At 38.5% G+C, this 17,011-nt stretch overlaps 1 protein-coding gene across 2 annotated transcripts in view; it reads left to right on the forward strand.

The window, feature by feature from the left end:
- INO80 (INO80 complex subunit) overlaps nucleotides 1-17,011 on the forward strand; it is a 68,885-nt gene that overhangs the window by 37,348 nt on the left and 14,526 nt on the right. For both annotated transcript variants that reach the window (XM_026849079.1, XM_026849080.1), the window contains exons 25-27: nucleotides 2,045-2,185; nucleotides 7,157-7,382; nucleotides 13,008-13,135. In XM_026849079.1, coding sequence (XP_026704880.1) covers nucleotides 2,045-2,185; nucleotides 7,157-7,382; nucleotides 13,008-13,135 — 495 coding nt within the window. The remainder of the gene's footprint in view (nucleotides 1-2,044; nucleotides 2,186-7,156; nucleotides 7,383-13,007; nucleotides 13,136-17,011) is intronic.

Raw genomic sequence — 17,011 nt, forward strand, 5'->3', positions numbered from 1 at the left:
TGTAGCTAAATAGGCTTCTAGAGGGGTGTGACAGGTGATAAAAGTAGCACAGGCAGTGGCACAGATATGGGAAGGGACTCCCCCTTCTCAGCAGCAGTGCTTGTGCTTTGTTGCCACTGTTTCTGGTTCTCAAATGAGTAAGCCAGCGTTCACACTGGTTGCCCACAGCCATGTACTCCCACCCGTGTGCTTCCTACTCTGCTGTTTCAGCACACGGGCTGTTTTACCAGGTGGTGAAACAGATCACAAAACTAACTTGGAGTGAAGGGGCAAGCGTTTGTTTTCATCTTGATCAACATCATGATGAGTACAGACAGCTAGGCCAACAAGAAGGGACTCTGCAGGGACAGGAGGGAACATGTGAAGCAGTTGTTGCTTAAGCCAGCATTACTGATGAACTATTGCCAGCTGAGTAAGAGCCTGGTTGGGGGATCATCTCACATTATTCAGTGTGGCCCAAGCTTTGACCTGTGATTTTTAACCCTGCTGTCAGTGAAAGGCTATTGTCAGCTCTTTCTGCTCTCACCTTTTACATAGAGAAGCAGATGCTCAGTCAGAGATTATAAACTTTCGTTTTCCAGCTCCAGACCATGAGTCACACTGGTTGCAGTTGAAAGACTTACATGCTAGGATTGACTGATTGTGTTTCTTAAGTGGTACTAGCACGTATGTACAGTAAGACTATTTTTCTCCCTTGTCAACAGGTTCCAAATTACATGTGCCAGCCATCTGTATCTTACCCAGTGCATCTATATGTGGAAATAGAAAGGGCCCAGAATGCCTGATCTGTAATAGACTACTGCTGTGGATGTTTTCTAGCATTTTTTGACATACATGGGAATGCATATATCCAGTGTATGACATGATATACAGAGTATCTGCTTCTGTCATGTGCCCTGATGTTTAGAACTTAAAACACCGTGTTTTTAGAAAATTGGGAGGTTCTCATGCAATTTATTTTGGTGCATTGGGATGCAATTAATTTTGGTGTTAGGAACTGAGGCAGAACAATGCCAAAGCTTTACATGCTCTTCAAATTTTACTGAAGTGAACTGCTGGAATTGTCAGGAGGGCACATCCTGTGATCCTACAGCAGAGGTATACATCTTAATGTTCCTAAAACTGTTGCTTGTTTCCTATAGTATGCAGAATAACGCTCCGCATACTATAGGAAATGATTATACGTAACAATAACAATTGGTTGCTATGAATATACAAGTGTCAGAATAAAAACTAAGTAGCAAAAATGGCTTCGTCTATAAGCAGTTTATTTCAGTGTTTGATGCAGATATTATAATTTAAAAAGTAAATATAATAACTAATGCAAATTAATAAAATTTAGTTTTCTGTTATTTTTTGTGTAGAGTTGAGCACCTTCGAAGAGCTCTCCTTTCTTTAAACTGCAATGTCATCTCAGTGCCCCCACTTTTGACTCAGTATATTTTTCTCTATCAAAAGGTTGTTGGTACATTTGTGGCAAAATCCAGGTTTTATACATGGGTGTGTTTATGTGTGTGAGTAACCATGCTAGCACCTTAAAAGTCTTTGGGATAAAATTCAGAGCTATTTTGCACAGAAAAGGAAGAAGAGGTTGGAAAAGATGAAAGTCCAGATGTACCAGTCCAATCTCATTTAGAGTCTTTTTTTTTTTTCCTCTGCCAAATTTCATTTTATCCCTGCTTCAGAAAAGATAGAGTAGCTAGAAACCAACTTGAGGGTCAGGCCTACTAGAATATTCCCATACTTCCTTCGTTATAAAAGCTAAGGTCAAAAGGTTCAAAGAAAGAAAAACTTGTTTCTGTTGCCAGCTGAGTGTAAAGGCAAGTATTGATGGGAGCTGTTCTCATATCAATCATTTCAGGATTTGAATGTTCTGAGAATTACACAATGATTCTGTACATTGTCACTGCAGAAGATGTGTAGAACTTCCTTTTTCAATGAGAAATATTTAGTGAATGTCCTCTGTCCTTCTCATGGGTGGTTAAAGATTTAGGAGGGTTTTTTTATAGCCATAGTAACTTCTTAATTTTAATTTTGTTTTCAGAACCTTGTGTTCAGTAGCCACTGTAAAGCAGTTACTGGCTATTCAGATCATGTCATACATCGAAGGAGATCAGCTACCTCATGTGTACGGTGCTGCCAGGTGACTGAGCTGCCGTCCTTCCTGTGCATAGCCAGTCCGCGGGTAAGTCAAAGTTAAGTTGTAAATTATGTATTTTCTATTGTGTTTTAAATCTTGTTAGAATTGTGTCTTAAGAACAGGATGATCTATTAGTTTCTTGTGGTTGGGTAAAACTGTTGTGAGGATATCCGTTTGCTACTGTACTCAATAGTGCATTTTTTCATAGAGGAAGTGACTGTAATGTGTACTGAAGGAAAAAGGAAAGTTGTAAGAAGCACCCAACAGGAGTTATGCTGAGATACATAGACTTCACTTTCTCTCCTAATATGCAAAATTATAGTAGAGATTGTCAGGTAGATTCCCCAGTAATCTGAGGGGCAGATGTAGGTATGACATGAACAGAATGGGTTGATCGATTGGTCAACTCTGATGACAAAAGGGGGCTGAGGAGCAATGCTTTTTTGAAAAGGATGTTCATTTTCTCTCATTGTGTCAGCTTATGCTCCTGAAAATAAATGCCAAATTGCAATATACAAGAATTACTTGAGTTTGCATTTTCTAAATCATTTGCATATTAAGTGGTACTCCTTGGGGTTGTCCATCAACTATTAATTGAATTTTGAAATTACTTTAGCTGAAGCTTCCTGGGCTGACATGAGAGCTTCCTAAGTCTGTAGCTGTTGCTTTCATGCCATATTGTTGAATCTTGCCAAAGCTGGACAAAATGTAGTTATATTAGCAGGCTATCCAGATTACTTATTCTTCAGTTACTGTTGATATTATTGCTGTAGTATTGATCAAATGGGGCTGCATGTGCAATTATACATTGGCATCTGGAGAAGACATGATAGCAAGTAAGACTCTGCTTCTCACCTACATGCTGCTCCTCAAGCTGACTTCATCCATGCCTGCAGCTCTAGGGGCCAGGGATCCAACTGAATATTCTAGGTCACGTATCGCCTCCTAGTCACAACATACTACCTGGTTCAAGAACGAGAAATTATTCTGAGAGTAAATCGTGAAAATCACTTCTCCTTCAGATTCCTTTGACTTGTTGCCCTTTGCACTTAAATTTGCATTGCAGATGAATATGTTGAATACTTACTGTACATTAGGAAGGGAGGAGAGGGGCTCAGAAGGCTACATAGGAAGGGGAAAGAAATGATGAGGAGAGATCATATCTGACGTACATTCTGGTGAATACAGATTGCTTGTTTTGGCTTGGCTGGTGTATAAAAATGATTAAGTGGAGGCATGGATTTTTGTTTCTAGGAATGCAAGGCTTAATTTTACGCTTGTTAGAAACTTTTGGCAGGAGTGCAGAAGACCTGAAACAGCAGAAAGAGCACATATGTTCTCAGAAACGATAGCCTTCTAATGTTGTTTGACCTGTGATGAATTTTGGGAAGTTAATGGAGCGAATCATAGAAACAGGAGTGTATGTTTATGTAGCAGCTGGGGGAGTAGTGGCGAGGGGGGGGTTTCAGTGTTGTAGTTTTCTTTCCATATAGGCAGTTTTCCTGAGTACAGAGAGGCCTCAGTCACCAAAAAAGAAGTAACTGGAGGATGGATCTTGTATTCATTAAGAAAATAAGCTGATCAATTCAATTTAGAGTAATACTGTTTATTTTAATTTAGCAGTTCAGTATAGTAGTGTGTCAGTTAATGTGGTCAGAAGTGGGTTTGGGCATCTCACAAAGTCTGAAAGGTTAACTTTGCATGGAGATAAATGCATTTTACATTTTTACAATTTTACAATTACCATAACTAAACTAAGTTACTGAATTTAAGGTAGCAGTGCATTCATATATCCCTACCACTGTATTTTTTTGGATGTGTTTCTGAACCTTGACTGTTACATTCAGTCTGTTTGACAATAATGTGTTGACATAGGAACATTTACTACTAAGGACTACCCTACCTTTTGTTATGAGTAAAACCACAAAAACAAACCTGGAAAAAAACTTAAAAACTGTGCCATGGCAAAAAGGAGAGAGGGGAAGCATGAACAAGTCTGAATGGAAGGTTTTTTGGATCTGTTTCAGAAATGTGTCATTTTTTCTTGTAAGACCATGTAAAAGATGCACAGCTCTACCCTAGTGTGTGTATGCATGTAAAGAAGTGTGGAGCTGACATTAAAGATAGTCTTATGTCCCCAGATGTCAGTCAATGTTACACAGGCATGCTTCCTACATGGGAATATTTGTTGGTTTTAATGTAGAAATTGCACTGAGGCACACACAGAGTTTGTCTCAAGATCATCTCCCAGCTCTTCCTTTAGGTGAGGTATTACTTGTGAGGAGCTACTTACTAGCTTGTAGAATTTTATGATGTGACTTTATTTTTCTTTTAAAAATCCTAGTGTACAAATCTCCATGTTGATTTCAGTAGATAAGCCATGTTTCTGTGTCAGAAATTAGTCTGTTTGGTTTTGTGTGTAGTTGCTGCTGGTCCTAGGTGTTCTGGAAATAAATGAGATGGGTTGTCTGTGCCTGAAAGACTTTTTGTTCCGGTCTGTCCAGTATAGAAATATGAACTGAAATGTGATGGTTAGTAGTGTCCTTTAAAAGAAACAACCTAAGTCTGTATCATCATTGTGGTGTACATCAGTGTTCAGGCAACTAGACTTGAATTGTGAGAGGTCTTGCCCTCTCCCACAAGAGGCAGCCGTATACTTTGACTGCAGATGGCAGTACAAGATAGCATTAACTCTAACAGTATCTAGTAAGTAGTGGGAAAGTATACAAAGTCTAACTTAACACAGTCTCTTTCAGTTTGCAGTGTTTCATGTGTGACTGTGTGACCTATAAGCCAGTCTCATTTTAAAATAGCTCTTGGCATCTTACAAAACAATACCTTTACCATGATTGCTAAGATTTTGGATGCTTTTTTGATTTTATTTTGGTATGTACTATAATTGTGCTTATGAATCTGTTCAAACAATTGATTTGTCCTTGCAAAAATACATCTCTGTGAGGTTAATTTCTTCCTATGAGAAGAGCTCCTGTAAAACAGGAGTGGACCACCAAGAAGATCTTGCTTGATAGCTTTTACTTTACACTGAACAACACAGTTAGAATGTTCAGAGAGGAGCAGCCAGCATCTAAGATATCAGACAGTCTGTATTGAGGTATGGGTTGCTTGCTTCATCTTAGACTTCTAAAGTACGTTATTTAAAACTTGATATTTAAATAACTTTATTGCTTATGATTTAGTTAAACCATTAAAGTATTTTCATTTGCATGATACACTGTTACATATGTTATTCTCAGTATGTAGCAGTTAATTACATCATGCCAGAGTAAACTGGGACAAAAAAATTCATCCCCTTTCAAATACATAGAAGTTTTTCGGCTGCAATACAAATATAGTTCTTTTACTCCATTTAATGTTTCAGTTGTCCCATTTTCAAACCAATTCCCACCCTTTCTCAATTTGCCAGAAACTTTAGTTACTGTTTGCTATCAAACCCTATACTGTTTCTTCCTATGCAGCTCTCTCCTTTTCACAAGCTTTCACAAGTTTGATTTCCTTCATGTTCCTTTTCATTTGTTATGTTGCTTTTCATAGTCTCCTAGGCATTGTGCTCATTTTGCATGTTAAGATTTGTGTCACAGTGTTTTTTAACTTACATGAATCTACATGGATGATCCTTTAAAAATTGTAATTCTGAAATAAAAGCACAATGACTGCTAAAGTAGTGATTTATTTGCTTCCTGTATTGGTGAAGAAACCAATTGAAAATTTATAACTTTTCTGTGTTTTAAGTCCATACTGTAAGGTTAGTTGTCTAATATTAATTTTTAGTCTCATTGTTAAGTGAGTTTACAATATGTTATTAAGCCTGTCAATAGTATGTGAAAGTTTCTACTAGCTTTCTTTTGTAAATTAGGTTATAAATAGCTTTGTAAATGCTTACCCCAGAATGTTGCCCCAAACAGACTTACATTTAGAAAAAATAGGAGGAAGAACTTGGTGGTCTGCATTTTTATTGGAAGGATTGTAGTGCTAGATAATGAATTGTTGTTTATATTTGAGTGAAGGTAGTGTAATTGTTGTATTTGGTTTGGATCATGCTGTTTAATTCTTGGTGAAGTATCTTAAGAAAAACCCAGCAGAATAGGCTGTCCTAGTATGTACCGTGGCTCAGTTATGCTTTGGGGTTTTATTATTTCAGTATCTTGAAGTTGTCCTTTGAAGGACAGCCTTGTCTGCTGGGATGAACTCTTCACTCAAGGACCTGACAGCCACTGGGCATACAGCTGTTTGGTTAACGTGGCTCTTCAACACTCTGTCCAGATTTGGGTGGATGGAGCAGAGCAGGGTAGTTGAAGGGGTGAAGCTGTGCCAGAATAGCTCACATAGCATGAAATCAAGAGCTCCTGCGTTTGCAACACTGGTCTGTCCAGCTGGGTTGTATGTACTGAAGCAGGTAATAAGGCAAGGGATTCATAGAACAGCCAGAGGAAGATGGTCACTTTGTGCTTGTTTGCACTGTTTCTGTGGTCCACTTCTGTTCAAATCAGCTGTCAAGCCCAAGAAATGTGCTGTTCCAAATGGGGCTGTTTTCATGTTCATTTTTTTCATTTCTAATGTATCTTCCCCATTTTAAATTATCACATGAATTTCTGTTAAGGACAATATGTAAATCTCATCTCTGCTAGGTAAATACTTGATTGTGGAGGGCAAAAATAAAAATTTAAAAAATGAAGAAGAGATCAGTCAAAATGAGACGTGCAGCAAGGATATTATGCTTTTACTCTCAGCTTTGCTATCAGTTGTGTAGCAATTGGCACAAGGCGTTTTATCAAAAGGCAAGTAGGCCATGCTTGGTTATTCATAGGACTTTTTTTTGTGGTGTGGGAAGATGTTGCATCTTTGCTTATTTTAAGCCAATCTAAGATTGTTTTCCATTTGTACATGTCAGTGATGATTTGACTTTTAAAATTTGATCCTGTGGGAAGGTGTCTGAACCAGGGATTTGGGGATGAGGGGAAATCTGAACAAGAATATTGATTATTATTTTACCTGTAGGTAACAGCTGTGCCACTGGAGTTCTACTGCAATGACCGAAGTGCAGAATACGAGCGCAGGGCACTAAAGGAAGGAGGAAGCCTGGAAGCAAAGCAGTGTGTACTCAATGGAGCCCCTGAGCTAGCAGCTGACTGGCTGAAGCAATGCTCCCAGTTCTTCCCAGAGTATCCAGGAGGGCTGTTAGGGATCAGGCCTCAGAACGGCTGGTCTTTTATCAGGATACCAGGTAAGTTTGGAGGTTGTCATGGAACAGAGATGAGATAATTAAGGACATGTGCTCTTTGGTGGTATTTATGCTTCGTTATGGGCTTTTTGAGGGGGTGGTAGTGGTTGTGTATTTGTTTTTCCTCCCACGTGAAAGTTAACTTTGGTATCTTAAAATACACTGATTTCATATCCTCTGTCTGGAGTAAAGCTGTCAGTGGATACTGAACAAGTCTAATACAAACTTTTCTAATGCTTACAAACCCATCTTAGCATGTCAGCGCTCCACTTGACTGTAAAGAGATGGACTTACTTACTAAAGCAGTCTGCTTTCACAACCAAATACTATTTTGAAGTTGGAGATAGCAAGATTGCAGGAAAAGTAAGTCATACCTTGCCACCTAGTGTATTGGAAGACCTTTGTAATGACCTAAGGGATCTTTTCTTGGTCTTCCTAGTGAAAGAATAAACATTACTGGTAGCAGTCTGCCATGAGAAGAACGGGTTTGGGGACCAAGTTCAGAGGAAACTGGCCTGTAAAACAAAGCATGAGGGATTTACTTTCAGTTGGAATAAAGAAGACTTACTCGTATTTCCCAGTAAAGCAGGAAAGGTACCAGTATACTAGTAAAGTAAATGCACTTCATTTTTTGGCTAGAATTAGACAAAAGTAATCCAAGATTTGCTAAAATTTGATTGCCAATACTGCATTGACTTTCATGGGCCAGACATGCTCTTGCTGTCAGAAGATGGTCCGGAGCAGTGAGCTGAGTTGTGCAGAAAGTACTAGAGATCAGAGAGATAGCCAAGAGGAAAAACAGCTTACACTGCCAGATGCTAAGTTATTCCCAGACCCTTTTGGGTCAAGGATGTTTGGCAGGGGAAGTTAGTGCAGTAAAAGGAAAGTGGCCTTTTGCTTGCTGTAGTCCGGTTTAAGAAGGTACCTCATAAGTACTTAGAGTCATTTGCACATTTGTATCTCTGTAATGGAGAAACCATTTTTCATGAGCTTGCACTAGATTAGTATTCAGTGACAGCTGATGAGTTTATAGTTTCTTGAGTAATTCATTGAATTGTGTATCAATTATTTGGAAACAGAAAATGAATTGTTGTAGCAGAAAGTAGGGAAATAGTGAAGGGATTAGTTAATGTAAAAGGCATGCATAGAGAAGTGAAGAAAAGTGGATGATGTTGAATAGAGAGAGGGCTGCATTCTCCTGAAAAGATTTCCATTTTAAGCTGATGACCTTGTCATCAGCAAAAATTTTGTAGAGGAGTAAAGGTGGGGTACAAGAAGCTTACAGGAGTGAGTGAATAGGTGCAAGGTTAGACAAATTGTTAAAGCACAGCAAAGAATTTAGTTGAGAAGGTGGCTGAGATTAGTGCATTATGTAAATCTGGGTTAATTTAGGAGGTCTTAGAGCAAAAAGTGGATTAAAAAAAAAAAAAAAAAGTAGTTTCATACAGCTGTGTTTTAGTTAGGTAGAAAGTAGCATTCAAAACCTAAACTTAACTGTAAGAGGAGAGGGCACATGCCACGATGGGACAGTTGTGTTACATGTGCAGGAGCAGGCACAGTGTATTACAGAAGGTGACTGATGTGTTGAAGGAGCCATTTACAAGGCTGAAGTCTAGCAAGTATCAAATGTAATGGTGGGTGTGAAGGTCTGTGGTAAATAGGTGGCAAGAAGAAAAGGGGATACCACTCTCTCCTAACCCTGATCTATCCTCTTCCAGTCTCAGCGTTCCCAGTACCCTGGCAGCAGGCTCAGCTGTGATCACTGTGGGAATCTCTTGAGGCTTTTCCTGTTCTTTGAAAGAAAAATGGTCCTGGATTAAATGGCAGGAAGTGTCTGAGTCCTTTTAGCATCGATAAAAAGCACCGGCCTCACTGGCTGTTTACTGTGAGAGCCAGCTAGCTCCTCACTGACCCCATTGTGCCGTGCAGACTGTCGGGAGGGGAACCAGGGGTGTCAACTGGAACCCAGACTTTATCTCTCTTTCCTCTGCTTTTTGCATGTCCAGAAGCACTTTTTCTCATTCTTCAGAGACTGGTGAGCCCAGCTATGGTCATCAGCCAGAGCTCCTTGTCAGGGTTATTTTGAGTCATAATCATTTATAACTATTCTTCCCAGGCCATAGGATCCCACTGTATCCCTTTGTAGATAATTTATGTTTGTATCCCTGTGTGGCTGGAGGCAGGGACTTTTTTTTCAGACTGAAAGCCCTACAGTATGAGTTGACAGTTACTTTCTTGTTTATTTCATACAGTACTGAAGAACACAAAAATTGTGTCCTGGGGAGAATTCTTTGACATGCAGTTCAGGACCTCTATCTCCTGACTTGCTTAAAATTTCAAAAGTTCCTTTGATGCTATGAAAAAAAAAAAAATAATCCAAAGATATTGTCATTGGAAATTTTCACCGATCATTAAAAATGGAAAATGTGGAATTGCAAATTTTGGAAATCCCATTTAAAAAAGAAATAAACTACCTTTTTCTTCCCCAGGGTAAAAGGGAATGAGAAATAGAGGTGAGAGAAACTAGAGTAGAGGTGGAAGAAACTTTCTGTTTTGAATAATTGTGGTGTTTTCTGAAGATGGCATGAATGAAGTAGTACATTTTGTTACTGCTTTCCAGAATTTGTCCATTGAAGCACTAGGTGGCAGGCTTTAAGCATGCAAAAATATTCGATCTTGGAAAACACAATGGTGTCAAGATAGCAGCTTAAAGATGCCAGGTTAAAGTCAAATGGTTTTCTCTTCCAGAGATGATAAATCTTTTTTTCTTAGTTTTGTTTTGCTTTCCTGAAAAAAAAAACAACCACTTTCTCACCAGTGCAGTCTGCTCTGATGACGAGATATTGGACAAATTATGAACTGTTAACAAGTTAGTAACTTTTCAGACTGTAAGACCATCATCTTCAAATAAGTTCTTTACTTGTAATTTGCATTTTACTGCTATTTAAAAATAGTAACTTACACAATGGAGACCTAAGGAGCCAGCAGCAAAGGACGCGCATCATTTCCAGTTACCATAACTTAATTCTACCTATTCATGCCTGTGTGAGAAAAACAGTAGCATTTTGCTTTTGGAAACTTGCTAATGTGTTAATCTGAGTCAGTCGAGGTTGACTTTTGAACAGACCCTGTTTGTTCTCTCAGTTTCCTTCCAGTCAGATGGCTTTTGGTTAATAATCATAGTAGTTTGTATATCTAGAACTTTCATGTTGCTTCATTCAATTTAATTAATTCTGAAATAGCAAGCTGACCAATGAGAATAAAAGCAGAATGGCATGGCTGTATGGACTTAAAGGAAAGAATAACATTTTGTATAAAGAGTAAACATCCTTACTGTGCAGAGCTTTTGACTAAAATAGATATATTTTAAAACCAAATGACCATAAGTCATTTCCATTTTTACTTAATTGGCAAAGTTCAAAGTTTGGTTTCCCTTAGAAGAATGCATGAAACTATTAACTATTTGTATGTAATTGAGGCTGAATTCTGCTCTAGAGATGAGTGTGTCATCATACATTATGTTGCACTTAGAAGAAATGCCAGCCTGAGCTGTGGTCTTGAGTTTTCCTTGCAGTATCTCCTTGTCTTGGCTCTCTAGTTGATGGATTCCCTAAGGTAGTTGCTAATGATTCAAGCAATGATGTGGCACTTGCTTCTGACAAAGCAACAAGACCACCATCAAAAAGGAGAGCAAATGGGAGAAAAAGAGTGACTAGGTAGGCAGACAATCAAAGAGCAGAGCTCTCTCTTGGATTCTTAGCCTAGTGAATTGCAGGAACATCGCTCTAAGCTTAGGAAAAGAGAGAGAATTCACAACATTGGCTTACAGTGTAAATGTAATAGCTAATAATTTTAAACAATATTGACAACGCAATTTTTTGAATTTCAGAACACAGAGCTGCATCTTCTGATGTTCTAATGTAGATCTCACTAATGCCAGCATCAAATCCATTGTTTATATTTAAGCTAAAGGATATTTTTGAAAGAGATCTTGATTGACATACTCAAGCAATGAGGAATCTACCATGTTTCTGGATAAAAGTATTGCTGACTTGTTTTTCCTCCCTATTGGAAGGATAAGAGGGAAGCATGCCTTGTTTTTACAGTTTTAACAAGTCACTGGATACTGTGCCCTTCGCGGATAGTATGAAGTTCTGTTGTTTAAAACCTTTGTCCAAAAGAACAGTAAATAGTGCCAGTTGCTTTTTGAAAAATGGAAATGGATCAAGTTTCTGAACTCCATCACAAAGTGTTTTACCACACTGAAATCTTGGAGACTTTTCCTGATCACTTTATGGTTTTTACAACTTTTCTGAAAGATGTACTAAATCTAGGCATACTGTTTCAAAATGATCTTTTGAATTAAGTCTAGAACGACAACTACGCTCCTGCTTTTCCCAGCAAACCCCTGGTTGTACGTGCAAAAATCAAACTTAGCCGTTTGTGTCACATCACTGCACTCGGGCACTCACGAACTGTGTTGCCTGCTGTGCTCATAAGATCTTTTTAGGAGCACTATTGTGTGATCCACACTCCTCTGTTCCACTAGTATGAACTTGGTTTTAGATATATTAAATGCATGGTGCTCAAATGAATGAATTGATTTTTGTATATACTCTTTTTTTTTTAAATTGGAATGTTGTGCAGAAAGCTAGTTTTTCTTCAGTCCATCAGCTAATTCATTCTGTGCAGGGAGAAGCCTGCAGAAGTGTTACCTGCTAGACATTAGAGAATGGTACCTGCTAGACGTGTTGAAAATATTTGGATCCTGTACTAGCCTACACCATCTGCAGTTGTCGACTTTCCGTTTTGGCTGTAAACCTAAATTCAGACATCCCAAAGAATAAAGAATCATCAGTAGCCTTTCCAACAGATAAATTTTTTGGAAGAAAATTTCTCTTCATCCTCTTTCAACAGTAATGTATTGTTTACTGAAGTTTATGTACAGAATGTACAAACAGGAAGATCTCCTTCCTGAAAAATACTTCATGAGCAGTGCTGAAATAGAGAGGACATGAAGTATAAAATCTGAAGCGACTTAAAAGATTGCCATCTGGAAGCATTTATTAAACAAAATAAAAAAAAAAAAAAGCGGAGGGCAAGGAAGAAAAATAAAAGTTAAGGCAGTGCTGTGAAGGGGCTGTTACTTTAGAATGACCTAGAGAACTGTTCCTCACTTTGCATGTTGGTGAGGGGTTTGGTCTTGATACTAAATCCATGGAGAAGTATAAAGCTCAGCAACAGGTAGCAGCAAATGTCCGAAAGACGTTAATGTGTGAAGTAGAAAAGACTTTCTTCAACTGTCAGGGCATGTTGTGGTTGTTGATCTGATCAGCATGAATCCTTACATGAAGGAAAAGGCTGTCCAAAAAAGGACATACTCGTGAGGAGATCAATCTGTGATGAGATTTTGCCAAGTGAGTATATTCATATACTCTTGTCCCAGCAAACAAATTGTAAGTGTGATTGTAAGTGTCAGCCAGAAGGGATGTTTCAGTTTCTTCCATCACAGCTTGTTACTTTAGAGATTATAATACAGTGAAGTGCTATGAAAACTTCGAAATGAACTTGTTGCCTGTAGTTGGTTTGGCTTTATTAGTTACCTGCTTTTGTTCCATTTCTTTTTAGACAAAGAGAGTCTGATCACTGACAGTGGAAAACTTCATGCTCTTGATCTTCTGTTGACACGTCTGAAATCTCAAGGACACAGAGTTCTCATCTACTCCCAGATGACCCGGATGATTGACTTACTGGAGGTAGGAGAACTATAGCTTACAGAAGGCAAATTCTGAAGATGCAGATTTAGCAACAAGTGTTTGAGGAAAGTACTGTAATTTAGATGCAGCAAACCTGGTGTAAATGCATTAATGTGCAATATAAGAGCTGCCATCCAAAGATAAGGTCCAGCCTGGTGTCATGCTTCCCCCAGTCTACAACAGCCGATGGTACAAGAAAGATGAACAAGAATAGTGATGCTTCACAATTAGTCTCTCAGTGTCCAGCAGCTTGCAGCTCAAGGCCTTTCTGAGCCAGATGTGCCTTCTGTATATTCAGTAATCCTAAATGGATTCTCCTTCCATGAAATTGTTCACTTGCATCTTGAGTCTTCCTAAGTTTTTGTCATCTGCACTGCCCTGTGACAAGGGGTTTCATGGATTAATTAGCCTCTTTTGCTGGTTTTGAACTGCTTCCTTCTATTTTCATTTGATGCCCATGTGTCCTTTTATTGGAAGGAAGAGTGAGAACAGTGATGAATTTTATGTTGTTTGCATTGCTTGTAATTTCACAGATTTTTACTGTTTCCCTCTATCATCTTATCCTGTGCAGAGGGTTGGTAGACATTAATAATGAAAAGTCCTTTGCCATATATTATAGGAAAAAAATTAGGAATTAAGTCATTACTCATTATTTAAATACAGTCAGTCTGCCTCAGAAGAAAAAACCAGTGTTTGATTAGCAACCATGCCACCAAAAGAACTAGTCTGAAGAGACATTAGTAGGAGAGCTATTAATTTGGTTTCCTATTGGTAATACTTACAACAATTAGAAAGAGAAATACTTCTGTTTCTCTGAGATTCTGTTGAAGACAGCAAAGTTAGAGGTTTTGGCTGGATCTGAAAAAAAGGAGTGTCTTGTGTCACAATGTCTCTGTCCCTTATCAGTGAAGGATTAGTAATAATAACTTATGTCTACCTAATTCTCAGTAATAAAATAGGTGGCTTGATGTTCATCCTGATAAAGTTTTCTGGCTGGTGGGAAAATATTTGCATTGGCAGTATAATTTCAATACTGCTAAAACATCAAGATTCTGTGATCCTTCAGCCATTAGTCCTGGGTGTCCATGGGCTCCCTCAGCAGTGTTTGACATGTCATGCCATCTTCTCCACAATAAAGCAAAGAGAAAAAGTGAGAAGCATGAATCAATAGCTGCCTAATCTTGAGTCCTGTATGAGCAGGAGTGCATTTTAAGGTCAGCACTTAATAGTTCAGCAACAAATCACAAGCTGAATTTTGTTTTTACTGCTGTGAGGAAAAACAGAACTTGTATGGTTGTAATTCTGTGTTTTGGCTCTTTGCCCAGCATTGCTTCCTATGTCTCTTTTTTTGGCAAACACTGGACATGGTGCAGGTTTGTTGACACCCTACATTACACTAAGAAGCTCATAAAGCTGAGTGTTTAGTGCGTCTGTTTTCTGTTAGCATTCCATTTTAAAGGCTTGGGAGCACACCATTTTGCTACTTCACCTCCTAAAGGCTCAACTTTACTTGTTGAGTTTTATTACCCAAACAAGCCACCTACTAAGTCCTCTGGTTTTCCTACTCCACACCCGTGTAACAGAAGCTTGAGTTAAGCAAGCTAAAAGTCAAGCAGTAACTGAGTTTATAAGAAAATCCTTGTAAAAGTTGTGTAGCAGTAGATTATTTTTTTTTTCCTGTCCGGAGAGATCAAAATGGATCCCCTCTGTCTACTTCAATATGAAAGAACATAAGATGTCCTATTTCCTTTAATAGTATTTTGACAGTGTAACTGCTACGGTATCATACTAACCTAATTACGCAGAGCAGAGAGCACAAAACACAGGGTTTGCAAAGTTATAAAACCATGTTTGTTTCATTTAGCTTGGGCTGAAGAACTGCTGCTTAATTCAGCCATTATAAAATGGCAGATACAAACAGGAAAATTATCCTTCCAACAGAAGGGGATAAATTAGAAGTTCAGTACTTCTATTTCATGCAGATAATTTTAAAATCATGATGTTTGTTTTTCTCAGCGTGTTTGCTTTCTCTTCTTGTGGGAGAGTAATTGTCCATTATTTCAGTGGGAATCTCATTCATGTGATGAGGGTTCAAATTATATTCTGTATGAAGTCAAATGTCTTAGTTACATTCTGCCAAAAGTTTATTAATTGTGTCAAAACATAAGACTACTCAATTTGGACTATGAAATAAGATGAAGGGAACAAATTTTATCATTTTTGAAATATCAGTGTCAAAGCCCAGAAGAGCACTGACTTTAATGGCAACTGCGTTCTTACCATACTCAAGGCATTGTGTGTTTTTCCTGTATAGGTACTCTGTTGCCAGGGCCACTTTTGTTATTTGCCCTAGATTGATAGTTTTGGTGGCTTGGTGACCGCTTATACTAAACAAGATTGGCAGATATGTTTTTTCAGGCAGGTCTAGTATAAGTGTCTCCATTGAGATTAAAGCCTCCCCATGAGACTTTTCCCATCCTACCCCATCACTCCTTGTGGGAACTATAAGAATGAGCAGTCATCAAGTGTCTTCCACACTTACTATTTAAACAGTTTATTTGCCATCAGAGTGCTCCTTTTGTGTTTTTTATGGCTGGGTTTTGGTTTTTTTCTAAACACATGCCTTGATCAAAGGAAGGTGATGGAGGCAGAGCAAGAACCTGTTAAGCAGTGTTGAACAGACATGGAGCTGAAGGCTCATGCACTCAGCTGGTTTGCAGGGCAGGGGAACAACCCATGAATGCCAGTAACCGAGGTGCAGAATAGCTTATTCTTTTGTAGTTTGTCCTTTAGTGGAAATGTCTGCAGTCTGGGATAAGGATAAATGGAATGAAAGTTGTTTTCTATTTATGCTAAAGTTTTTTTGGAAGATGCTAATTAGTAGTGAGATGAGAGATGACTAGATCAAGATGTTGAAAGGTTGAATCATCATAAAAGCAGATAAAAAAATGGAAGACCTTTGTGATAATAGAAAAAGGATCAGTCAAACCTGGAGAAAGATTGCATAGTGCCTAATAGACAACTGTATCTCTCTGGTTTTAGTTGGTGACTGAAATTTGTCATAGAAATGGAAGAAATCAGTAGTAGATTAGGGCTTGAGTGTCCGTTTGGTGAAGTCGCTGTTCTCTGCTTTAAACTTCTATTGTACTCCTGAAATCATACTAGCCATGAGCTCTGTTTTGTATAGGTAGACCAAGATTTTAGCCATTTCTACACTGTTAATTTTATTTACCTATTTTTCACTTTCATCTGCCATACACTGAAGCTTTTTTTCCAGTACAGCAGTCTTTTTCCCAGGTTCCTTATAGTAGGGCAGCTCTTTCACCTTTTCCACAGTAGCAAAGTGTAACAAAAAGGAACAGGAGTCCTGAAGAATAGGTAAAAAGAAGAACTGAGTGGTACTGTCAGAAGGCTCATTAGAGTGCAAGCACTGCCATGTCTTCTTGCAGCACATCAGTTCTGTATCTTCTGAACACTGCAGCTTGGAGCAAGATGCATCCAATAATTCTTGCTGCTTAAGCACCATCTGTTTCCTTTCTGTCTTCATTTGCAGTCACAGCATCTCAAAAAGGCACATGCACCAGTAGGGTTAAATCTAACGAATGTAACTAGTAGGAGTTACATCTCATCAGCCAAGGATCACATTGTTAAAATATCACAGGGTATCTTTCCAAAGAAGTTCTATGGATATCTGTATAGCCTGAAAAGCTTTCTAAGTAATTCACATTCTATTGATAGTTGCACAGGTATCAGAAAATGCTGAGTGCCTTAGAGCATGAAAAATGTGTCTGGCTGGAAAAAGCCTTTGCGTACAGCATTCCTGGTTGATGCCATTTGATTTGTGTCCCAGTCAGTGGTTTCAGTTCTGCTGCTTGA

The sequence above is a fragment of the Athene cunicularia genome, assembly GCF_003259725.1.
Source record: "Athene cunicularia isolate RWA chromosome 5 unlocalized genomic scaffold, athCun1 chr5_part1, whole genome shotgun sequence".
Taxonomy (NCBI): Eukaryota; Metazoa; Chordata; class Aves; order Strigiformes; family Strigidae; genus Athene; species Athene cunicularia.